This window comes from Trichosurus vulpecula, chromosome 4 (genome assembly GCF_011100635.1).
Source record: "Trichosurus vulpecula isolate mTriVul1 chromosome 4, mTriVul1.pri, whole genome shotgun sequence".
NCBI lineage: Eukaryota > Metazoa > Chordata > Mammalia > Diprotodontia > Phalangeridae > Trichosurus > Trichosurus vulpecula.
In genome coordinates this window covers 193,091,473-193,118,585 of record NC_050576.1, presented here as the reverse complement: position 1 = coordinate 193,118,585, position 27,113 = coordinate 193,091,473, and the positions used below count along the sequence as shown (strand labels likewise).

Sequence of the window (27,113 nt, the reverse complement as noted above, 5' to 3'; positions counted from 1 at the left end):
ATATGTAGAATATATGGGAATTTGGGAGGTTACTTAGGAACCTTTTAAAATAGTTTGGGTAAAAAGTGTGAGTGAGGAGGAACAGAAGTGTGATATGGTGGAAAGATCCTTGAATTTGTTGTCAGAACTTTCAAGCTTGAATCCTTCTTCTGAACCTTATGACCTGCGTGATCAGGGATAACACTTCACCCTGTGGGCCTCAGTTCCCCCTTACGTAAAACAAAGAGTTGAATTAAATGCCTTATTAGTTCCCTGCCTGTTAAAAAAACTGCGATCCAAATGGTAATGGAAAAGAAGGGACAGATGTTAGAAACATTTCAGAATTGGTGGACTGACTATATGATAATATAAAAGGTGAACTTCAGATCTACCTAGAAAATTACACATTGATTGTGGCATAATAGAAGGAGCATTGGAATAATTAGGAAGTCTGGGATCTAGTAGAAACTTTTTGGTTAACTAGAGACATTTTGGTCAAGCCAGCTTCCCTCCCTGGGCCTCAGTTTCCAAATCCATAAAATAAGGGGATTGGACTACATGATGTCAAGTTTAGCATTTTAGGATTCTGAAATTCTGAATGAGTGTGGTGTGAGTTAATGAGGTTTTACTTTACTTTCTTCAGGCATTGTTTAATAATAATAATAACTAAAGTTCATTTTATTGGGATTTGTCATAATTATGAAGCTCAGGAAAATAATAAGTGGTTTTGCTCTCTTACAGATCTTTGATGATGCATATAAATCCCAGCTCAGCTGTGTGGTTGTGGATGACATCGAGAGACTTTTAGGTGAGTGGTGTATATATGGTACAGTATAACACTTTTATTATAAAGAAGAAAAGTGAGTATTCATAAATTTAGTTTAGTATGGACTATTGAAATATTTTAGTTTTGATGAGATACAGTGGAAACAGCACTGGCTTTAGAGACAAAGGATCAAATTTTGGCTCTACCACCTACTATTTAACCTTCAGCAAGTCATTTTACCTCAGTTTCTTTCTCTGTAAAATGAGGGAATTAGGCTAACTGATGTCTAGGATAACTCAAGCTTTTAATCTGTGACCCTGTGTACAAGGTTAAAATCCACATCTCTTAGTCTAAAGTCATCCAGTCAAGTGTGTATTAAGTGCTTGCTATGTACCGGGCACTACACTAGGTGCTGGGGATACAAATGCAGAGAATGAAATAATCTCTATTTATAAGAAGTTCACATCCTAATGGGGAAGGCAACCAAGATACATGTGCGGGACAGGGGCGGGAATTATGTGTGTATGTGTGTGTGTTTTTATAATTACTTTATTCTTCATACACATACACACAAAATAGTTACAAAGTAGTTAAACAGGGCACTAGTTGTTGGCAGGAATCCATAGAAGTTACTGCTTGAGCTTCATCTTGAAGGAAGGAAGGAGAGATTCTATGAGACAGGTGAAGAAGCCAGTACACAAGTGTGGAGGTGGGACCTAGAGTGTCACGTGAGGGACAGAGACAAGAGCAGCCTAGCCAGATCATAGAATGTGACCACTGAAGCTAGAAAGGGAGGTGGGAGCTGAGCTATCAGGTCAGTGGTGTTTTTCCATTTAGATATCTACAACCAAATGGGGATCCTGAGCATCTGAACTTCCCTGGTCTGGCCACATACTGCACTCTGCTATTTTCCTTAGACCTCTGTAGGCCTCACTCTGGGGCTTCTGACCACCCTGGAGCCATGAAGGGGGAAAAGTAACAAAACATGTAGCTTGAGTGGAGTGTGTAAAGTGGGCTTGGGATTTTTGTCAGTGACGATGGGTGGAGTTTATGGGCTAGTGGGTCTGTTTTAATTATCAGGTAGCACAGCCATCTTCACATTCTGCTTGCTGCCTTTCTGAATTACTGTCTAAAAGTTAGGTTGCAGCAGGGAAGCCCATATCCCACCACCCATCCCCCCTAAAAAGAACAGAGCAGGACCTGGAACATTTGCCTCAGTACGTTGTATTTTGTAGTTGACTGCCAGCAATTCACGTGCACTGCCATTGCTCTTTGTGTGCTGGCCATATGCCCACATTCTCCTTGGTTTCCTCTTGTAGCAGACCATGTTAATCGAGGTGGCCCCTTCCATCATACTAGGTAGCTATTATTCGTGCTCTACCTTCTCCCAACATCTAGACTGGGGAGATGGTGCCAAACATACCACTGCACACCTTCCATATTTATGTAGCCCTTGGGTACTAGGGAGAAATCGATTGCACGCATAATGCAGAAAAGTTAAAAACAGAAGTCAAGGGGAATTCAGTATGATATACTGTAATAACAACACTACCGATAAAGCATATTTGTAAGCACTGAGCAGTTGTTTTAACCTCATTCTAATCAAAAGAAGAACCTTCTCAGGCTATAGGTTATTATAATCCTTTCTCTTAGCTTTAACCCAGTGGGTAAATCTTAAGGGGGTGGAGGGGAGCATCCCAGTGCATGAAGAACCTGTAGCCTGGAGGCCACATTTGACCCTCTAGGTCCTCAAGTGCAGCCCTTTGAATGAATCCAAACTTTACAGAACAAATCCTCTTAATAAAAGGATTTGTTCTGTAAAACTTGGACTCAGTCAAAAGGCCACACCCAAGAAGGCCACATGTGGCTGGAGGCCCCACCTTCCCCACCTCTGCTTAAGGTGTTAAATAGATAGGTAATGTTGGCCAAATTCTTATGTCTTTGCTTTTATTTAATTACATAGAAATACCTTATGCACATAATATGTAGTAATTGATTTAAATATTATTTAATAAATAATTTAATAAATGTTTTCTTATTTATCTTACTGTAATTTATATTCCTTCATTTTAATTTTAATTCTGTATTCATGGAACTGAATTCTTACAATTTTTGCTAATTCCTCAAAACTGCTTAATAAAATCAAAGTCACAGAATCTTAGAATGAAAGGAGCCTCTAAGGTCAAGTCTAGTCTGCACTTGACCTAGAATCTCCTCTAGATTCTTCCTAAAGACCTGCCTTCATGGGAAATCTTAGGCTGCCCATTCCAATTTGGAGCAGTTTTAGTTGTTAGAACGTTTTTCTTCACATTGAGCCTAAATATACCCCTGAGATTTTCATGAACTGCACCTCATTCTCCTTCTGAGACCAGACAGAACCAGGCTCTTGTACATAGTGATAGCCCTTCAAGTACAAGATAGCTATGATGTCCTCACCATTATAAGTCTTTTCTATGCTAACCATCTCTACTTCTTTCAATTGAGGTTCATTTGGCATGATGTCCAGTCTTTTCCTCATCATCCTTATACTTTTTGCCTTGCTTTGGGGGATAGTTGATTATTGCTTAGCATAGGTGTACTTGTTGATAAATAAGAATCTGAACTCTCAAAATCCGTACATATGTGTTTTTAATCCACAAGCATACGTTTTTCTCTTCTAGATTATGTCCCTATTGGACCAAGATTTTCCAATCTAGTATTGCAGGCCCTTCTTGTATTACTGAAGAAGGCACCACCTCAGGTAAAAATCAGTTTTAATAAAGCTCAGTAAGTAATGGAAATGTTCATTAGTGTTTTATAAAAGGCATACATATTGCTGCACTGTTGCTGAGTAAAGTTAAATTTTGGGGAGTTTTGTTATTGTTTTTTTGTTTTTGCTACTGACCTGTGATTTCATCAATGTGGAAAGTCCAGAACTCCAAGTGTGGAAACTCCCTACACTAGTATAGATCAGCAGTTTCTCTTTAATTTACTGTTTTAGAGGGTTGCCTAGGGGCACTGCGATGTTCATTGAATGGTCACACAGCTAGTATGTGTCAGAGGCAGAACTTAAAACCTGATCTTAAACAGTTTTCTGTTTTCTTGAGCATCTCCATGAGCAGGGTCTTCTTCTATAGACCTTTCCAGTATTTCAGTCTTTCAGATTAATTTATCAGAGCCTTTTGTTTATCAATTTGAAATCATTTTTTAAATGAAGAAAAAAAAATTCCCCCACCATTTCTGTTGTTGTGTTTAGGACCTATGAGAGGTCATGCTTTGGACCTAAAATAGATTGAACACGCACCTACCCATTCTCATTCACCTTTAGGTTGAACTTTCTAAAAGTTTGTGTTTGGAGAAAGTTGGAATTATCTCATGAAGATATTTTAAAAATTCAATTATATTTATATAGATTGTTGGTTTTCTGATCCTTTACTGACTTGGAAAGGTGTTTGGGAAGCATGAATACAGTCCAGATTTTAATTAATATGCATAATATATTTTACTCATATATGTTAGAATCTATTATGCTACCAAAATCACCATTCTTACTTTTAGGAGTGAGTTAGAAATATTAAGATCTAGAATCTACTTGGAGCCTGATTGGTTATATCACAAAATACAAATTCACTTGATTGACAAAGTAAGCAAGCTTTGTTTCATCCTGTAACCTTAAAGATAGGACAGAAGCCAAATAGAAAAGTTTTAAAGTGCTGACTTTAAAACATTAATATCAGTGCTTCGGAATAAGAATGATTTAATCTTTTGCCTAAGGCTGGAGTTAATCTCAGTGACACAGAAAAATGTAATGTTAATCTGATATACCTAATTTTTAATCTAATAATTTAACATCGTATTCAGGATTATAGTGTAAAGGAACGTAACTTACAAAGACTTTGGAGAGGTTTTTATTATTCTTCTGTAAACTTAATAATTAGAATTTTAGCTTATCTCAGGTCTTAGGTTGGAGAAGAGAATATACAAATTTCCATTCCCTGTTTCTTCTAATATTCACATAAATCTAAAGTTACCAACATGAAAAATCAGTCTTTCTCAGTCTTCCATCCCTAAAAAATCCTTTCTGAGATCCATTTTTCTTCCTGCAGCCGTAGTTTGGTAGTCTTAGGCAGATGGACTATCCAGGGTACACACTTTTCTAGCCACCAAGAATTGCTGTTGAAATTTGTTCTGGAAGTAGGACAAAGGAGCCACCATTTTCCACAGATGTCTCTCATCAGAATATTTTTACTTATATATTTTTACCCTGTGCTAGACTTTGTACGTACGAAATGAAACTTAGCATGCTCCACGCTTGGAAATATTTGTTGTAATCAACCTCGGATAATACTGATAGAGGTAAACATGTAGAAGGAGAGTGTACACTTTAAATTGGATGAGAGCAAAAATGAGCTATTTAGATTTATAAATGATAGTAAGCTATTTTAGGGTAGGATTGTCCCATTCTTCTTGTATACTCCATAGCACAGGGACCATAGTAGGCGTTTGATAAGTAATGGATGAATGGGAACACTTGTGATGTTGTTTGGAGGGTTGGTAAGTGGAAACATTTATCAAGGGAGGATTCAGAAAGAGATGGGACTTCATAAGCTTCTCACATGTTGGAAGAAATGCATATTTAATACATCTGATGTAATTTGGGGCAAAGCTGAAAGGCAACAACTATATAATCAGATAAGTCAGAATTTCTTTAAGGAATTGTAAAAGTACAGATATATGATGGTGATTAAATAATAGAAGGGGGATAAAATACAGTACTCTGGTAAATAGTAAATGGCATTAAAGTCTTTTAAAGCACAAACAGTTGTCATATTCTTAATCAGAATTTGGTAATTGTAACCTAGGCTTCCAGGTGAGATGGTTCTTTTTTATATTTGGATGTGGGAGGGGAGAATTGAACAGTTGCATTATTTCTGGGTGGCCAATAATTCCCCCCAAAAAATATTATCCTGTGTTCTAACATGCTTTTAAAATTAGTTCAAACTGTTACTGAAAGTAAGGAGAATCTTTCAGGCAGATCCTATGTCAGGAATTTTTGTCATTGAAAAATAGAAACATTTTCTTTTCCAAGCCATTATCAGGAAGGCTTTTCAGGTGGATTTCTTCAGTGAAATATTAAGGGTGTAAGACTTTGGAAGTTTGGCAAAACTTTAGAAACAGGGAACTGTCAAGTGTCATTGGTAAGAAATTTGGCAATAAGCAGCTCAGCTGTAGGCATTCTTCTAAAAAAAGAATTTAATTGCACTGATATGCAATCCAGTAATAATAAGCCACACAGAAGCCTTAATTTTTCATATGGTATGATTCTACCCAGAAAAATCATGTGTGCACATGCCCAAGCAAGACAATTACTTCAGGGGAGCTGTGCGGTATATCAAGATACTCCCTACCCCCACTCCTGTCCCCCTGCATTGTAAATTGGCTCACTAAAGCTGGCTCACAAACCCTCCTGTTCTCCTGTGTAATTGTCTGGGGGGTTTGCACTTCCACTGCAGGTCTAAAAATGAATGTCAGACTCGAGTCACTAACATAATGTTCCTTATAGTTTAAATTTTGCTAAACAAATACTTGGACTTGTGTGAACCTGGAGTTGAGTAGATTTGTTTCAAATTTAGCTTCATAAAGAACTTAATGATTGGTTTGGTGTCCCCTTGAGAATATAAAAAGTAGAGTGCGTAGATCATGAAGACTGAAAAACATCATCACATTTTGTTTAGCATCTTTTTAAAACCAATTAAAAGCTTTTCTAAAATGGATTGAACGAGGGAAAATAAAACATGTTCCCTAGGTCTTTATTCTAATCAAGTTTCTCTGTGTTCTGCAGGAGAAGAGATTGAGGGGGGATAGAAAGGTTGAAAAGGGCTGGCCCAGCAGGGAGCCAAGCCGGAGAAAAGGGCTTCTCTGAGAATGAGGCAGGGCAGCTCAGCCAGACTGAGAGTCGGCTTCATCTACATGCAGAGCCCCACAAGGCAGGGCATGCTCACCATCACCAGAGGGTTCACATGTGCTTCCCCGCTGATTCCAATGAAAAGCTAACAATCAGCTTGGAGGGTGAAAGACCATTGCTGTGCACTCTCACTGAGCTGGAGGTACAATTTGTCCAGTGTTAGGAAATGTCCAGCTGAGCAGGGAGAGGCTCCGAGACTTCAGTGATGTTCCTGGACCATCTCCTGTACTAGACACTAGGACTTTTCAAGTTTTTGCAGGTTTATTAAAATGAAGGAGGGGTGGGGTGTGGAGTGGGAAGGAGAGACATTTTCTTTCAGTTTAGAAAAATGAAAGCTTTAGTCTTTAATTCTTAGAAGGAAAGGGTACTTATGTAAAGCAGCCAATGATGGGTAAATCTGTTTTTTAATTTTCTTTTCTATTATGAACTGAACACACATCAGTATGTGTGTGAACATTTCAGTGTACAAAGAACAGAAAAAAAAGGAGTGTAACAGCTTCTCTTGTGTAGTTTTAAGTGTAAATGAAATTTAACACAATAGTACCAGAATTGTACTGCTTGTCTGCACCTTCTGAATTTTCTTATGTTCTCTCTTCTGTATATTGTTTAAATGTTTCATTTTCAATTTTTCATGGAGGTGGGGAGGACATCACTACCTACTTTCTCTCCCCTCAACAATGCTGCCTCCCCCTGCAAAATAAAAACTCTCCTTCAGATCAGATAAGTGTAGTCAGGCAAACAAATCCACACATTGGCTGTGTCTGAAAATGTATGCCTCATTCTGCACATCTAGTCCATCACCTCTGTACCAAGAGGTAGAAAGTGTGCTTCATCAATATTTTAAAGTTGTGATTGGTAATTGTATTGATCAAAGTTCTTAAAACATTCACAGTTGTTCTGTCTTACATTATTGTATTCATATAAATTGTTCTCTTGGTCTGCTCATTTCACTCTTCATCAGTTCATAAATCTTCCCAGGTTTCTCTAAACATGACTTTTTTGTCATTTCTTACAGTGCATCAATATTCTAATACATTCCTATGCCATAATTTGTTAAACCATTCCCCACTTGATTGACACCCACTTTATTTCCAGTTCTTTGCTACGATACAAAATGCTGGTGTAAATATTTTTGTGCATATGGGAAGGCTGGGTAAATCTTGAAGTGCCTCTTAACAGAATATGAGAGTATATGATTTTTTTCTTTCATTCCTGTTCCATTAGCTTCTTTCCCAACTCACCTCCCCCTGTTTTCGCTAAACTATAGTACTTAAAAAAGAAACTCTGCAAGACTGAAAATGACAACAGCTTCCCACTCTAGGGTGAAAATAGATTGATTAAATTTCGAGCCATATTTGTACATGTAAAATGGAGTAATAGTATCATTTGTAGAGAATGTTCTCTCTGCTTAAGTCATTTGAATATGACAAAATGATCATCCATTCTTCCTAGTAGGCTCATGTAACTTCATGGTAGTATCACCTTTTAAGCCTGCATGTTGATAATTCATATTTTTAGCTAACTTGTAAAGTTGTTAAAAGAATAGCTTTTTTTTCCCTCTCAACTTTCTCAAACAGGGAGCATTACTTTAGGAAGTGATATGGGTGGATATGACGGTGGGGCTGGGAACAGTGTGATGTGTGAACCAGTAGGAAAATGCTTCCAGCAATGGTGATGCTCAGATGTAGCCTAGAAGCACAAACAAAAATGCTCATGGTGTGGATTTTTCTTCCCTCTCACTGGATTTTATTGTAATATCAATGTTCTCTCTTAAGCCAAGTTGCTTTTTATGTACTGCTTAAGAAATATCATAAATAAAATTAAGGGGTGAGAGAGTAATGTGCTGGGAGAAAGAGAAAGGGAGAGGTAGAATGGGGTAGATTATCTCACATAAAAGAGGCAAGAAAAAGCTTTTACAGTGAAGGGGAAGAGGGTGGAGAAGGGAAGGGAGTGAGCCTTACTCTCATCAGAATTGGCTCAAAGAGGGAATAACATACACACTCAATGGGAAGGGGAGAGCATAAGAGAAGGGGGGGTGATGATAGAAGGGAGTGGGTAGTTAGAAACAAAACACTTTCAAGGAGGGACAGGGTGAAAGGAGAGAGGGAATAGAGTAAACAGGGAGGGGGAGGAATAGGATGGAGGGAAATATAGTTAATGGTAGTAACTGTGAAAAAAAATTTTCAAACAGGTTTCTCTGATAAAGGCCTCATTTCTGAAACATATAGAGAACTGAGTCCAATTTATGAAAATAAGAGCCGTTCCCCAATTGACAAATGATCAAAAGATATGAAGTTTCCAGATGAAGTAATCAAAGCTATCTATAGCCATATGAAAAATGCTCTGACTCATTATTGATTGAAGAAATGCAGATTAAGACAATTCTGAGTTACTGCCTTATCCCTATTAGATTGGCTAATAGGACAGAAAAGGAAAATGGCAAATGTTGGAGGAGATGCGGGAAAAATGAAACATTAATGCATTGCTGGCAGAATTGTGAACTGATTCAACTATTCTGTAGAACAATTTGGAACTTTGTCCAAAGGGCTATAAAATCATGCATATAGGAGCCAAGATGGTCACATGAAAACAGCATCTTACTGGAGCTCTCTCACAAGTTCTGTCAGATTCCTATAAAAAAGTGAATTTGAGCAGATTTGAGAGAGTTAGAAACCGCGAGAAGTCTGAGTGGGGCAATTCCCAACCAGGAGAGTCTGAAAGGCCGAAGGCATGAATCTGTAGGCTTGGAGAGTGCTGGGTGTGCGGAGCTGCTCCAGACCAAAGCGGAAGCGACCAGCCGGGAAACCCACATGGGAGACAGGCTGGGAGAAAGCCGGGCACCAGAAACCAGCGGAGATCCCCAGGCCTCCCAACACAGGACCGCACTCTGTGGAAGCAACAAGAGGCAGCACAACACCACCTACTGTGAGATACCAACGCCTGAGGCTTGCAGCCCAAAGATATGAACTTCCAGGAGACATAATGGCCAGGTAAACGGCTCTAATCCCTCCCCTCCCCACCCAGAGAATTCCTCGGGAAAAAAAAAAAAAAACAACGCTGGAATAGAGGAGACAGAAGTGGGGCTTCAGTGGCCAAGTAGTGGGAGTACCTGAGTCCCAGAGGGGCAGAGCCAGCAAGGGTCAACACCAGGAGCCTAGACATACTCTTGCTCCCCCAGGGGAAGTGCCAGACACCCAACTCAAACAACAAAGAGCTGAGACCATTGCTGAAGAGCAACAGTGCTGGAGAACAACCCCAGGGGAAGAGGAGATTTCGGGCAGCCAGACCCCCTCCCCCACACCTCAGGAAACTGAAGGCTATAATTCACAAAGCTAACAATGAGACTCACAATCCCCAGAATAAGAAAGCTGGGACAGAGGGCCCTGAGCCCCAAAAGCAGAAATTTATTTTAAAGCCAGGGAAAGGCTAAGCAACATGAAGAACACAAAAAAACTGAGGACCATTGATTCTTTTTATGGAGACAGGCAGGATCAAAATACCAATTTATAACAATGACACTATATCCACATCTGATACCTCAAAAGGTAATGTGAACTGGTCTCCAGCCCAAAAAGCATTGCTGGAAGAGCTAAAGGAGGATTTCAAAAACCAAATTAGGGAGGTAAAAGAAAAAATGGGAAAAAAAATGGAAAAAAAAATCCATTGATGAAATCAAGTCCCTAAAGAATAAGATTGGCGAAATGGCTATGGAGATTCAGAATCTAAATAGAGAAAATGACACCCTGAGAGGTAAAATCAACCAATTAGAAAAGGAGACTCAAAAGCAAAATGAAGACAGTAACTCATTAAAAAATAGAGTTGAGCAAGTGGAAGCTAATGACTCTATGAGGCATCAAGAAGTAGTAAAACAAAATGTAAAGAATGAAAAAATAGAAAGAAATGTGAAATATCTGATTGGGAAAACAAGTGACCTGGAAAATAGATCCAGGAGAGATAATTTAATAGTTATTGGTCTACCGGAAATCAACGATGAAAAAAAGAGCCTTGACAGTATCTTCAAAGAAATTATCAAAGACAACTTCCCAGAAGTCCTAGAACCAGAGGGCAAAATAGTCATTGAAAGAATTCACCGATCACCCCCTGAAAGAGATCCCAAACTGAAAACTCCAAGAAATATTATAGCCAAATTTCAGAATTACAAAATCAAGGAGAAAATACTGCAAGCAGCCAAAAAGAAACAATTCAGATATCGTGGAACTACAGTCAGGATCACGCAGGATCTTTCAGCTTCCACTTTAAAAGACAGGAGAAATTGGAATATGATATTCCGAAGGGCAAAGGAGCAGGGACTACAACCAAGGATCAACTACCCAGCAAAATTAAGCATAATTTTTCAGGGAAGGAGATGGACATTCAACGAAAGAAGGGAATTCCAGACCTTCCTGATGAAAAGGCCAGAACTCAATGGAAAATTTGATTTCCAAATACAAAACTCAAGAGAGACATAAAAAGGTAAACGGGGGAAAAGCCCCCACAAACCTTATTAATCAATAAGGGCAAATTATTTGCATGTTTATATAGAATTACATCATCTTATGTATGTTTTATATGTATACATATATATGTCAATCTTGAGAATAGTACAGCTATTACCACAATTGAAAGGGATATACATAGACTGTGAATGTCTGTATAAAATAACTGATGTAAGAATAAAAAACATAAGAGATGTAAAGGGGGAGCTTTGAGAGAGGAGGTAAGGAGGTAGTAGAAAAGGGTAAATTACACCAAATGAAAAGGCACAAAAACACATTTTAGTAGAGGGAAAGAAGGGAGGGAGAAGAGCAGTATTTGATCTTCACTGTCATCTGATCTGGTTCAAGAAGGGAATAACATACCCTGATAAGTATAGAAATCTAACTTGTCCTACAGGAAGTAGGAGGGGAAAGGGGGGGAGAAGGGAGGGGAGAAGTAGCAAGTGGGAAATGGTAAGACAAGGGAAGGGAATAAAGAGGGAGGGTAAATTGAGAAAGGTGGCAGTCAAAAGCAAAATTTTGGTGAGGAGTGGAAGGGGAAAGGGAGAAATAAAAGCATAAACAGGGAAATAGGGTGGAGAAAAAGACACAGATAGAAATCATAACTGTGAATGTGAGTGGGATGAACTCTCCCATAAAACGGAAGCAGATAGCAGAATGGATTAAAAACCATAATCCTGCAATATGCTGTTTACAAGAAACACATTTGAAACAGGGGGATACACACAGAGTAAAGGTAAAAGGCTGGAGTAAAATATATTGTGCCTCAGCTAAAGTAAAAAAAGCAGGTGTAGCAATCCTAATCTCAGACAAAGAAAAAGTAAAGATAGATTTAATTAAAAGAGATAAGGAAGGTCACTACATCCTGCTAAAAGGCACCATAAACAATGAAGTAATATCATTGTTTAACATTTATGCACCAAGTGGTATGGCATGCAGATTCTTAGAGGAGAGGTTAAGGGAGTTACAGGAAGAAATAGACAGCAGAACTATAATATTGGGAGACCTCAACCTTCCCCTTTCTGAACTTGATAAATCTAACCTCAAAATAAATAAGAAAGAAGTTAAGGAAGTGAACAGAATTTTAGAAAAGGCAGATATGATAGACCTCTGGAAAAAACTAAATGGGGATAAAAAGGAATATACTTTCTTCTCAGCGGTACATGACACATACTCAAAAATTGACCATGTAGTAGGGCATAAAAACCTCACAATCCAGTGCAGAAAGGCAGAAGTAGTCAAAGTATACTTTTCAGATCATGATGTAATAAGAATTATTTGTAACAAAGAACCATGGAAAAATAAGCTAAAAATTATTGGAAACTAAATAATCTAATTCTAAAGAATGAGTGGGCCAAAGAACAAATCAGAGAAACAATTAATAACTTCATTCAAGAGAATGACAATAATGAGACAACATACCAAAACTTAGAGGATGGAGCAAAAGCAGTTCTTAGGGAAAGTTTTATATCTCTAAATGCTTACATGAATAAAATAGGGAAAAAGGAGATCAATGATTTGGGCATACATCTGAAAAAGCTAGAAAAAGAACAAATTGAAAATCCCCAATTAAATACCAAATTAGAAATACTGAAAATCAAAGGAGAGATTAATAAAATTGAAATCAAGAAAACTATTGAATTAATAAATAAACAAAGAGCTGGTTTTATGAAAAAAAAACAATAAAATTGATAAACCTTTGGTTAATTTGATTAAAAAAAAGAAGAAAATCAAATTACCAGTATCAAAAATGAAAAGGGTGAGTTCACCTCTAATGAAGAGGAAATCAAAGCAATAATTAGGAATTATTTTGCCCAATTATATGCCCATAAATTTGACAACCTTAGAGATATGGATGAATATCTACAAAAACATAAATTGCCCAGGTTAACAGAAAAGGAAGTAAAATTTCTAAATAACCCCATCTAAGAAAAAGAAATTGAGCAAGCCATCAATGAACTCCCTAGGAAAAAATCTCCAGGGCCAGACTGTTTTACATGTGAATTCTATCAAACATTTAAAGAACAATTAATTCCTGTACTTTGTAAACTATTTGGGAAAATAGATGAAGAAGGAGTCCTACCAAATTCGTTTTATGACACAAATATGGTACTAATACCCAAACCAGGTAGAGTCAAAACAGAGAAAGAAAATTATAGACCAATCTCCCTAATGAATATTGATGCAAAAATTTTAAATAAAATATTAGCAAAAAGATTGCAGCAACTTATCACCAGAATAATACATTATGATCAGGTAGGATTTATTCCAGGCATGCAAGGCTGGTTCAATATTAGAAAAATGATTAGCATAATTGACCATATCAATAACAAAACTAGCAGAAACCATATGATCATCTCAATAGATGCAGAAAAAGCCGTTGACAAAATACAACACCCATTCCTATTAAAAACACTAGAAAGCATAGGAACAAATGGAGCCTTCCTTAAAATTATAAACAGCATCTACCTAAAAACATCAACAAGTATTATTTGTAATGGGGATAAGATAGATGCATTCCCAATAAGATCAGGGGTGAAACAAAGATGCCCATTATCACCCCTACTATTCAATTTGGTACTAGAAATGTTAGCTGTAGCAATAAGAGAAGAAAAAGAAATTGAAGGAATTAGAATAGGCAAAGAAGAAGTTAATTATCACTTTTTGCAGATGATATGATGATTTACTTAGAGAATCCTAGAGAATCAAGTAAAAAACTACTTGAAATAAACAACTTTAAAACAAAGTTGCAGGATATAAAATAAACCCACATAAATCCTCAGCATTCCTATACATTACTAACAAAGCCCAACAGCAAGAGATAGGAAGAGAAATTCCATTCAAAGTTACTGTAGACACTATAAAATATTTGGGAGTTTATCTGCCAAGACAAACCAGCACCTGTATAAACATAATTATGAAACACTCTCTACACGAATAAAGTCAGATCTAAATAAATGGAATAATGTCAGTTGCTCATGGTTAGGCCGAGCTAATATAATAAAAATGACAATTTTTACCTAAATTAATCAATCTATTCAGTGCCATACCAATTGAACTACCAAAAAATTATTTTACAGAGCTGGATAAAATAATAACAAAATTCATCTGGAAGAACAAGAGGTCTAGACTATCTAGGGTATAAATGAAAAGAAATGCTAGAGAAGGTGGCCTAGCCATACCAGATATTAAACTGTACTATAGAGCAGCAGTCATCAAAACTACCTGGTACTGGCTTAGAAACAGAGTTGTGGAATAGGATAGGTACACAAGATGGAGAAGTCAACGACTACAGCAATCTACTCTTTGATAAACCCAAAGAGGCCAGCTTCTGGGCTAAGAATCCACTATTTCACAAAAACTGCTTTGAAAATTGGGAAATGGTAGGGCAGAAACTGGGCGTAGACCAATATCTTACACCATATACTAAAATAAAGTCAAAATGGGTTCATGATTTAGGAATAAAGGCTGAAACTATAAGCAATTTGGGAGAGCAAGGAATAGTTTACCTATCAGATTTATGGAAAAGAAAAGAATTCATGACCCAACAAGAGATAGAGAGCATTACAAAATGCAAAATGGATAATTTTGATTATGTTAAATTGAAATGTTTTTGTACAAAAAAAGCCAATGCAACAAAGATTAGGAGGGAGGCAGAAAATTGGGAGAAAATCTTTACAACTAGTGTCACTGATAAAGGCCTCATTTCCAAAATATACAGGGAACTGAACCAAATATATAGGAATACAAGTCATTCCCCAATTGAGAAGTGGTCAAAGGATATGAAGAGACAGTTTTCAGAGGAAGAAATTAAAGATATCTATAGACATATGAAAAATGCTCGAAATCACTGCTGATTAGAGAAATGCAAATCAAAACAACTCTTAGATACCATCTCTCTCCTGTTAGATTGGCTAAAATAACAAAACAGGAAAACGATAAATGCTGGAGAGGATGTGGGAAAATTGGAACATTGTTACATTGCTGGTGGAGTTGTGAACTGATCCAGCCATTTTGGAGAGCAATTTGGAACTAGGCCCAAAGGGCTATAAAAATGTTCATACCCTTTGACCCAGCAATACCACTCCTAGGGTTGTATCCCAAAGAGATCACACAAGTGGGAAAAGGACCCATATGTACAAAAATATTTATAGTGGCTCTTTTTGTAGTAGCTAAGAATTGGAAATCAAAGGGATGCCCATCAATTGGGGAATGGCTGAACAAGCTGTGGTATATGAAGGTAATGGAATACTGTTTTGCTGTAAGAAATGGGGTTGACACGGACTTCGTAACAACCTGGAAGAACCTACACGACATAATGCTGAGTGAGTGGAGCAGAGCCAGGAGAACATTATACACAACCACAGATATATGGATTCTGTGATGACTAACCCTGACAGACTTTGCTCTTCTCAGCAACACAATATGCAGAGACAGCTCCAAAGGACTCACGATGGAGAGTGCTATCTACATCCAGAGAAAGAACTATGAAGTATGAATGCAGATTGAGGCATACTTCATGCTTGCCTTCCCCCCCCCCTTTTTTTCTCTCTTTTGTATTTGTTGTTGGGTTGTGTTTTTTGGGTTTTTTTTTTGGTTCTGTTTCTTCTTTCTCGTGATTCATTCCATTGGGCATAATTCTTCTCTACAACTTGACTGGTGTGTAAATTAATTCAATGCCAAGTTAAAAAAAAAATCATGTATACCGTTTAACGACTAGGTCTGTATCCCAAAAGAGAGAAAAAAACAAAAAGGAAAGGGACTTATATATACAAAAATATTTATAGCAGCTTTTTTTCTGGTGGCAAAGAATTGGAAATTGAGGGCATGCCCATCAATTAGGGAATGGCTAAACAAATTGTGGTATGTGATTGTGATGGAATACTATTATGCTGTAAGAAATGATAAGCAAGATGCTCTCACAAAAACCTGGAAAGACTTACATGAGCTGATGCAAAGTGAAATGTACTGTGTACAAAGTAGCAGCAATATTGCAACTCTGAAGGACTTATGATGAAAAATACTGTTCATCCCCGGAGAAAGAATTCATGGTGTCTGAATACAAATTGAACCATACGTTTTTACTTTCTTCATTTCTCTTGAGGCTTTTTTTGTCTATATTTTCTTTCACAATATGACTAATATGGAAATGTTTTCATGACTACACATGTATAACCTATATCGAATTGCTTATCTTCTCAGTGGAGGAGAAGGGGAGAGAATTTGGAAATCAAAGTTTAGTAAACAATTGTTTAAAAAGTTATTTTTGTAATTGGGGGTGGGGATAAAATACTAAATAAATTCAAAAACAGTTTTTTAAAAAGAAATATAATGCAGTTTTACTTTGGAAATATGATTAAGTCTTAACTAATATGGAGCATTTTTCTCTCCCTACTTTGGGTGGTTTTGGTGAAATAAATAGATAATGGAAGAATGAAAATTGTGCAGGCTTGCACAGGAGTCTCTCTTTATCTGTTCAAAATTAACCATGGCTAATGACTTCAGTATGACTCAATAAGCTATATCTCTACTTTAGGAAAGATCAGACATTTTGCCAGATAAACTTGCAAGTATTATTGCTGATATACTGACTGTTTTGCATTTGAGACAGTTTTTTTGTTGGAAAAATTCTGAGTGATGATTGATACTGAATGGCTTAACTTCCCCACTTGGAAATAGAAGGGAAATGATTTATCAGCATATGAATTCATTATTAAGCGAGTATAATAATCAAATATTAACTACATTCTGTATATATATATATATATATATATATATATATATATATATATATATATATATATATATTGGTGTTAGGTACCTTGCTTTATACTTTATATGTGTTAAATGTATATGCCTTAAAAAGTTACTTGGAAATTACATTTTAAAATAGAACCATGGTTGAAAATGTTACTTATTCATAATAATCTTTGATGAATCCTTTTATAAAAAGTATTAGTTTGTTGGCTTGGTAAATGTGGATTTTCACATATAAAAATGTTAAAAGTAAGATATACCAGTGAAAGGCTCTGGTGAACTACAATATAGTTTAGAAGATACTTACCTTGTTTTCAGGGAAGTATTAATCTTACAGAGTAAGTCAGCACCCACTGAAAAGATTAACTATAACTGGAGTCAGGATTAGCAAAGTAGGCAACAACCTAGAGCATAGCATGTTGTGTTGTAAAGCATATGTAGTATTTTGGATGTTACTTTTCATATATGCCCATATTTTTAATGTCAGGTTGTTGGCCTTTCTATTTCTAAAGAACAGCTATTTGGGAGTGGCACAAGCCCTAAAAGAAACAAGAGCACCTCCTCTGCTGATAGGACTAGAGTTTAAAGAGGTGCCCCTCCCCTACAATGGGGCACAGAGTTCAGAGACCACCTGAACTGAATGGGACCTCTTCCTCCAATGATCCTCCAACCCCTACCTGCCCAGGTTTCTATCATTAACTGCAGGAAGACAGATGTCATTGGAAGTGGTATGGGATACCTTCCCCTGACCCGAACCCACTTCCTGCTCAGATTGCTCTAAGAGCTCCCTTTCCCAGTGATTGTGGTCTAGACCCCTCCAGGCTCCTGGCTTTCTGGTGCATATGGCTTCTAATACCCATTACCACCTGACTTCCTGTTGCATCCTAAGAATCCCTGGTCCTTGCTATCTGTCCTTCAGCTTAACTCACCCACCCTTCTCAACAATGGTGAATGGACTTCCAGTGAAGGTTGCTATGTGAAGGATTCTAGGCAAACCTAAATCTGCTGAGGAATACCTATATAAAATTAAGAAGAGCACCAAATGAAATACAACCAAAGAAATCTTCCATTATACAAAGGATAGCTCAAGGAGATGGATACTGAAACATAGGCTGCAGCTTCAGGGGCACAGACCTCCTGTTTGGGGACTGCGGTAAGGAAATCAGGCCAAGGCCAGACAGAGTGCCTGAGTGTTGGGAGATATAGTAGGAAACCAACCTGAAGCTAGTACTATCTCCTGAAGGGGCAGATTGGGAAAGAAACCTGAAGCCATGGACCTGGGTAGGTGACTACACAGAGAAATATCCTATGCTAGCTCACGTAGGGGTCTGAGAATGCCTTAGGAGTTCAGCTTGAAACTTGCACAATCCAGGCTTATTAGTATGCTTCAGTGCCTGAGATCTGAACCGTGAACCTCCTAGGTGACTACATAAGAAATACATAGGGCCAGAGTAAACATCAGGGAAGCTCCAGAAAATAGAACTTACGGACCATGGCAGTAGGTGAAACTTAGTACTAGATCTGGGTCCACTTCCAGGCCATGGGCTGGGATTGAAATCCCAGGCCAAGGCTATAGAAGAAAGCAGAGCCTAGACCCATTTAACCACCTATCCAGGGATCAAAGGGCAAGAGATTACTGACTGAAGAAGAAGCAAGATGTAGCCCTGATACTACATCAGGAAAACACCTTGACCTACCTACCCCCTCCAACAGTTCTGTAGAGGGCAGATTCCGGCTTTGGAAAAAGTTCTAATTCAAGATCTGAAGTGGTATGCAAGAGCAAATGGGGGAGAGGGATGGGGAGAGCAAGTATGTTACAATGAAGAAATGTAATGGGTTAAAAGAACCCCAAGATAAAGTCTCCTAGGAAAGAAATAGTTATAAAATAATCAAGAGAAGAACTTCAGAAAAAAGAAGAATGGATTGGCCACTAATGAAACTAGAATTCTTGGTAAGAGAATAAAAAACTTAGAATAAAAAGTGAGCAGTACCCATGCCGCTGATATGTGGAAGGATAGAATGGAGCAAATATAACTCAGCAACAAGAAATACTTGAACAAAGTCAAAATTCAAAAAATTAGAACAAGGAAGATCTCTGCTATCAAAAAACGAAAACAGGATAAGGAGAGATAATTTAAGGATCAATGGACTCATGGAAAACCATGATCAAACAAAAAAAAAAACCTTAATGGCATAATTCAAGAAATCACAAAAGAAACCTGCTCAGAACTGTTACAGATAGCCAAAAGGCCACGAGAAAATTGAAAGAATCTACTAGACACTTCCTAGGAGGAAAATAATTTGAAAAGCAGTTGAAATAGCATATTCAAAGTCCAGAGTCAAATTAAAAAAAAAAAAACCATAGCAAGCACCCAGGAAGAAAAAGATGAAGTAGCAATGAATCACAATAAGTATCACACAAAACTTAACTTCTTGAAGGGAAAGGTAATAGGGTGTCATTGTGTTGGGATCAAGGTACAGTGTTTTCCTGCTGTAACTGGTTCAACCAATATGAGCTCAAAAGGCTCTACCACAGGTCAGGCACAAATAAATAGTCCATATAAACATTTGGAGTGGGGATGGCTTTAAATTTGCACATTTTGTGTCTCTTTTAAGCTACTGCAATTCTATTTGTCTCATAACTTTCTTTGATGTAGGCATGCCATGCTGGGTAGCCCTGTGCCAGTATCTTATGGTTTACTCCGAAGTTCTTTAGAGAGACCTTGAGAGTGTCCTTGTATTGCGGCTTCTGATCTTCAAGTCTTGTGTGAGCCAAATGGAAAATTATAGACTAAAATGCAAAAGAACAAAGCCTAAAACTAAATAGATCTTGAAAACTAAGTGTACTTCTACAAGGTTAGGAAACAGGGAAATGGTGTTTTAACAGAATAAAGGACTTTCAGCCATTCCTGTTGAGAAAACCGAAGTGGGGTAGAATCTTTGAAATACAAACATAGGACATAAGAGAAGCCTAGAAAGATAACTACTATACTAGTTCAGTTTGGAAGGCCTAAAATGTGATCAAGTGCTTATATCAACAAGAGGAGAAATTAAGCAAAGGGAGAAACTTTTAGTATTTCTCATAATAGGAGCATATCATATTAATACACAAATATAGAGGTGATATGGTAGGAGGGGTAGATATCTCTTGAATCTCATTCATATATGAACTAGGAGAAAGAAGGCTGAACACAGACTTTAGTATATAATAGATTAAAATCAGCAAGGAAATAGACAGGGACAGAAAGATAAGAAGTGTGGTTTCAGAGAGAGGGAAAATTGGGGTGTGAATAGTTACAAACCAATCAAATTTCATCTATTCAGAACAAATGATATGGAGGGGTATTAATAAAAGAGTAAAACCTAGTAAATTATGTCTGGGCTAGGTGAAAAGAAGAAGGACAAAGGAATAGAGGCTGACCACTCCAAATATAGATAGCTAGTGTTGATTCAACTACCTTCTTTTTAAAAGGAGAGCGATGGGAAGACAAAGGGAAGAAATATTGTAATTAGACAAGATAAAAGAAAAAGCATGCCTGAAAATCATAAACATAAATGTAGGGGAGGATGGCAGGATGGATTAGAAAGTAAAATCCAACAATATTCTCTTTAAAAGGAGTACTTTTGAAGTATACACACAGAGTTATGGTGAGTGGTTGGAGAAGAATAAATTATGCCTCAACTAATTCTAAAAAAAAAAAAGCTGCTGTAGCAATCATTACCTGGATCAGGCAATCGTAAAAATAGACAGAGTTGAAAGAGTTAAACAGGGAAATTATCTTCTTTTTAAAGGCAGGTGGTGGCACAGCAGGCTTTGAGTCAGGAAGACCTGGTTTCTAATCTTCCCTCAGAGACTATCAGTGTGACCCTGGGCAAGTCATAACATCCTCTCTCAGCTTCCTCATCTCTTAAATGGGGATAATAATAGATCTACTTCATAGGGTTGTCTTGAGGATCAAGTAAGATAACTTATACAAAGTGCTTTGCAAATCTTAAAACACTATATAAATGCTAACTTATTATTAAATGAAGAAGAAAGAAACTGTTTATCATAGTGGGGACATGTCAGGAAAGGTTGGCTAAGGGGAACAGGGTATCTCATGAACCTCTTATATGAACTAGGAGAAGGAAGGTTTAATATACACAGGATTTAAAGATACTCGAGGATAGGTAAGGTAAAATAGTATCAATTTTAAATATGCATACAACAGAATTTTTAAATGCCTAAAGGAAAAACTAATTGAACCATAGGGAAAAATAGATGGCAAAACAAGTGGTGCCCATTTCCTATTGAGCTAGTTGTTGTGAAATGAGTCTAGAAATCATACCTTTTTTTAGACTGTCTAATTGTGAGCAATCAGGATTTTCAACACTGTTTTACCTCTGATTTTTAAAATAGTAGATCATTAATGTCTGAAGAAAGGCAGGCAGTCACCAATGGCATAACGCTCAAGAGTATCAATACATATAATTTTAATGCAAGAAAATTTTGTTCTCCATAGCCCATATGTATTTATTTTGTGAGGTCATTTGATTTGTATTTATCACAGTGCTCTCTTGTACATTCTCACTAATATGCCTTTGCTCACACAGTTCCCTGTGCCTAGGATGCCTTCTTTCCTAGCCTGTATTCGCCATTTGAAATCTTAAAAATCCCAGTTCACATGCCGCCTCCTTCATTAGTCTTTTACTCAGCTCCTTTTCGCCAGGTCAGGAATGATCTTTCCTTTCTTCGATATCAAATAGGCTTTCATACCTTTCTTATGGTGCTATTATACTCTATTCAGCTTTATAGTTGTGGGGAGCAGGGGCGAAATCACTGTCCCTTCACAACCTTAATGGCTTCAAGAGTCAAACATGGATTTAAAAATAAAAAAAAAAGACAAACTTAGGGCCTGGTCGGAGGTTTGGGCTATTTTGTTTGCTCTATGAGAGTAAAGAGATAGGAGAGAAGAAATAGAGAAGAAATTAGGAAAAGAGAGAAACTTTTACAATTTCTTATAATATTTCTCATAACATAATGTTGCATTGTTTGTATATGGTCATATCCCTCCCTCTTTCCCCCATGAGCACAAGGGCCAATGTCTTAAGTCATCTTTGTATCAACTCTAACTTGTAGCTAGTTTTATGAAAACTTTTATGAAAACTTTGCTATTAGTGGAGTATGGCAGTAAAGCACTTTAAGTGGTAAACTACTTCTAGAGACTTAATAAGTGGTTGTCGATGAATAAATGAATGTTATAGTAAAGGCTTAAAGTCACTTTTGGGCCCAGTAAATGCAATTTTCACATTGTGCCTAACTTGCCTCATGACAGTTCTGTAAGGTAGGTGCTACTGTTGTTATCCCTTTTGCAGGTAAAGAAACTGAGGCTCAGAGAGTTAAGTGACTGGCCTGAGGTCATACACTGTCTTAAACAAAAGTCAATTTCAAGTGTTTCTGTCTTCAGGCCCACTTCTCTGTCCATCGTGCCGTAATACTTTTTGCCCTGACCAGTTAAAAAGAACCTGAAGGAAATAGAGGAAGACAACTCCATGTATTTTGCCTCTTTCTTACCTGCTTCATTTTAGTTGCTACTTTACCATTTGTATTACTCTAATAACCCAATCAGTATCTTGAATAACGGTACCTCACAGCTGGGATTTTAATCCTAGTTCTACCATTAACTTGATCTAGCATCAACTTTGTAATCTTAGGCAAGACTCTTGATCCCTTTGGCCATGAGTTTTTTCATTTGTAAAATTATGGGATTGGACTAGATGCTTTCCAAGAGGCTAAAATTCTGTGATTCTGTAACCATGTTGAAATTACCAACAATATAAAAATAGGAAGGAAATGCAGTATTAATGATATATGGCAGTAAGATCAGGAAGACAAGAATAACAATGAAAGTGATATAGACAGAGAAGTGTGATAAGAAAAAAAATGAATGAAAACATTATTTTAATTAAAAGAAATATACATTTTTCTTTTAAGATTTCTTTAATGTGCTTTTTTTTTGTAATTGATTTCCACTGCATCTCTTATGATGCATACATATGTAAATATAAATATATATACATATACATATTGTATATATGTGTGTGTATATATATATATATATATATATCCTTTCAAAGAAAGATCATTTCAAGGGGTTTATAGCCTACATTCAAACCAGTACTGAGTATCTGGACCAGTTTGGTGCAATGGAAAGGACTTCTGATTTATGCTCATTCCAGCTCTACCACATCCAAAACATACATGAGTTGTCAGCCAGGCCACTTTAACTTCCCTTTTGTCCAGTATCCTCTCCTTGAAAATAGGAATAATAGTATCTTTGCTGAGGGTACTGGACTGGATGATCTCCAAGCCCTGAATCCTATGATTTTCTGATCTTTTTACTCCCTACCCCATAGTTTCTGGAAGGAGAGGGCTGGGAATGCTGCCAAGCACTGTATAACCATGAGCTGCTGCTGCTGCTATCATTATTATTCAGTTCAGGGGCTATTTTTTAAGCATTTACCCTGTGCGGAGCACTAAGGGAAGGAGAGAGGTAAGGGAGATATAATCCTTGCACTCAAGAGTTTGCCATCTTTAACAGCAAAATGAAATTCTAGTAATAGCTCTTAATCATGATCATCACGACACTTTACATTTTTATGTCTCTTTAAGGTTTGTAAAGTACTTTATATCCTTCTTTGGTCCTCATGACAACTCTATAGGGTAGGTGCTACTGTTACCCCTTTTTACAGACAAAGAAACTGAGGCTCAGAGGGTTAAGTGACTGGCCTGTGACACAGTATCTGAAACAAGAGTCAAACTGAAGTCATTCAGTCTACAAGTCTGCTTCATTATCCATTGTGCCATAACTCTTTTTGCCAGGTCAGTGACTACTGAGGAGTTGGGAGTTGACATAATATTCAGTATTTTCAGCAGAGAGCAGTTAAATTTTGTTTTCATTATCTGAGAGGCAGTGTAGTATAAAATGAAGATTCAAAATAAAATAAATGGGAAAAAAATCAGGAAACCTGGATTCTGGTTCTGGTTCTGTTCCTAATTAGCTATATTACTTTGGGCAAATCACTTAATCTCTCTGGATTCAGTTTGCTCCTCTGTGAAATAAAGGGATTTGAGTAGATATTCTCTGAGGTCCTGTCCAATTAAAAAAAAAAGTCTTATGATTTAAGGATTATTTTACCTATTTAATAATTATTTAAAGCTTATTTGCTGCTAAGTTTCTCATCTCACATTAGACCTGCACCATAAATTCCCTCCTTCATCATTCTCTGGTCTGCCTGCTCCACCATGATGAAGGATAGAGAGACAGACTGAAAATTTGCTTCAGGCTAAAAACGAATGGAGAGAGTTTAAATGTAGCTGTCTGCCTAGTTGTAGCTTGATTTATTTGAAATACACTTCCTTTGGTATTCAACTAAAGCATTTAATAACAGAAAAAAGAAACAGACACTTGAGGATAAGAAATCACAACTGCATGTGTGCAAAGAGGCCCCATTGCTTAGAGGAGGGATTCAACGTTACAATTTTTCATTAAAGAACACTCCTTGCTGAGGAAAGCAGAATTACATCTTTTTTTTGTTTCTGCACTGTTCTATATTTTATCTTTTGGGGGGTAAGCCTAACTAAGTGTCAGACTTATAATAATCATTTTGCATCTCACTGGGTTGGTTTTTGGTTTTTTGTTGTTTTTTTTTAGTGGTTCCTAGTCAACACGCCAACCTTTCTGTATTCCTCTCTAGACTCTGGATTTGCTCTTGCATGCCCTCCTTCCAGTACCTTCTCCTCTTTCCCCCTGTCTCTTTTCAGAATCCTTTTATGTGTTGTCTTTCCTCTTTAGAAGGTAAACTCCCCAAGGGCAGGGGACTATCTGCTTATATTTGTATCCCCAGCGCTTAGCACAGTGCCTGGCCCAGACTAAGTGCTTAATAAATGCTTGTTGACTAGAGGAATCCTTTATCTTTTCTGTGATAAGGAGCTGTGAACATGCCTAATACTCATTTTTAATCATCATAAAATGATCAATTGATACCTAAGAATAAATGAACTTTTTTTGAAAAGAGCAGAAATGATAGCTTCTGATTACTTGAGTTATATTTTATATGAAGCTCAAATTCTTTTCATTCTAGCTTCTGTATTCTTTTAGCAATCAGTCATTTATTAAATACCTACTATGCGCCAGGCTAAGCACTGGGGATACAAAAAGAGGCAAAAGACAGTCCCTACCTTCAATGAACTTATAATCCAATGAAGGAAACAACATGCAAACAAATGTAATCAATGGAGGGAAGGTTCTGAAATTAAAAGGGTATTAAAAGGTAGGATTTTAGTTGGGACATAAAGGGAGCCAGGAAGGTCAGTAGGTGGAGTGGAAGAGGGACAGCACTCCAGTGATGGGAGACAGAGAAAATGTGTGGAGCTGAGAGATGGAATGTCTTTTTGTGGATCAGCCAGGAAGTATATGGCAGGGTGTGAGATGTAAGAAGACTGGGAAGGTAGAAGGAGTTTAGGTTATGCAGGGTTTTGAACACAAAACAACATTTTGCATTTGATGCTGGAAGCAATAGGGAGCCTCTGAAGTTTATTTAGTAGAGGTAACATGATGAGGCCTGTGTTTTAGGAAAATCACTTTAGTGGCTGAATAGAGGATGGATTGGAATGAGTAAAGACTTGAGGCAGGCAGACCTATCAGGAGGGTATTGCCGTAATCAAGGCATGAGGTGATGAGGGCCTGCACTAGAGTTGTGGCAGTGTCAGAAGAAAGAAGGGGGCACATTTGGGAGATGATGCAAAGGTAAAATCAACAGCCCTTGGCAACAGATTGAATAAGAGGGATGAAAGATAGTGGGGATGACTCCTAGTTTATGAGCCTGAGGGCCTGGAAGGATATTGTCACTCTCTACATTAATAGGAATGACATTTGTGTTAGGGGGAAGGGTTTGGAGGAGAAACAGCAAGTTCCATTTTGGACACATTGAGTTTAAGATGACTACTGGGAGCTGGTGAGATTACCAAATGAAGTAATATGGAAGGAGAAAAGAAGGGGGCCCAGGACAGAGCTGTCAGGGGTACAGACATAATCTAGAAGAAGGTACAGCAGAGGAAACAGAGAAGTCAGATAGGCAGGAGGAGAATCAGGAGAGAGTAGCACATGATGTTCTGTACGCAAGGCTTTATTTAAACAGACCCCAACTATTAGACAGGATATTTAGGAATTTTCCTGATGGCCTCTGAGTTTGATTTGTGTTTTTCTTTCACCAGAAGAGAAAAGCAAAGAGTGATCTGGCTCCCTTGGAAACTGCCCAGTGCTCTGGCATCATGGAACTTGCCCCTTCAAAAATTCCCTACTTCTTTTGAGGGCACCACCATGATAAACCCCTGGAGAATACTGAATGAGAATAGAAAAGAATATACCTATTCTCTGCTGTGAATGGCACCTTCACAAAAATTAATCATGTATTAGGACATAAAAACCTCACAAACAAATACAAAAGAGCAGAAATATTAAATCTATTTTTCTCTAATTGTAATGTAATAAAATTACATTAAGTTAAAAATACATCTTTTTAAAGAGGGAAGACTAATCCTTAGCTAATAACTATTTGATCTCTAATTCCATCAAGTTGGACTGAAGGATTTTATACACCATAAAAAGATAACAGTGTAAAGGTCTCCTTTACACTTCTTTTTAAAACCTTATGTCAAAGAACTGAACACTGAGGGAGTGCCCATCTTTTGGAGAGTGACTGAAGAAATTATAGTACACGAATGTAATGGAAATTACACTGTAAGAAATGAAAAAGATGGTTTCAGAGGAATCTGGAAAGATTTGTATGAACTGATGCAGAGCAAAACAAGCAGAACCAATTGTTGAACATATTGTTGTCTATACAACAATAGCAACAGTATAAAGATAAATAGTTTTGAAAGACTCAAGGACCATAATTCCAGAGGACCCATAATGAAGGATGCTACTCTAGATTCTACTCCTGATAGAGAGATGTTGGACTCAGGGTGCAGATTCAAACATTTTTGGACACGGTAGGAGTTTGTTTTACTTGATTATTCATATTTTAACAAGGATTTTGTTTTTCTCTTTTTAATAGAGGGGAGGTGAGAGGGAAAGAAAATATATAATTGGAGAAAAATCAAAAACAAAAGACTTGTCTCTATTAT

At 37.3% G+C, this 27,113-nt stretch overlaps 1 protein-coding gene across 1 annotated transcript in view; it reads left to right on the top strand.

Annotated features, from left to right (window-relative positions):
* Positions 1-27,113, top strand: part of NSF (N-ethylmaleimide sensitive factor, vesicle fusing ATPase) — a 191,256-nt gene that overhangs the window by 141,336 nt on the left and 22,807 nt on the right. The window contains 2 exon segments of the mRNA XM_036755634.1: positions 721-787; positions 3,406-3,485. Coding sequence (XP_036611529.1) covers positions 721-787; positions 3,406-3,485 — 147 coding nt within the window.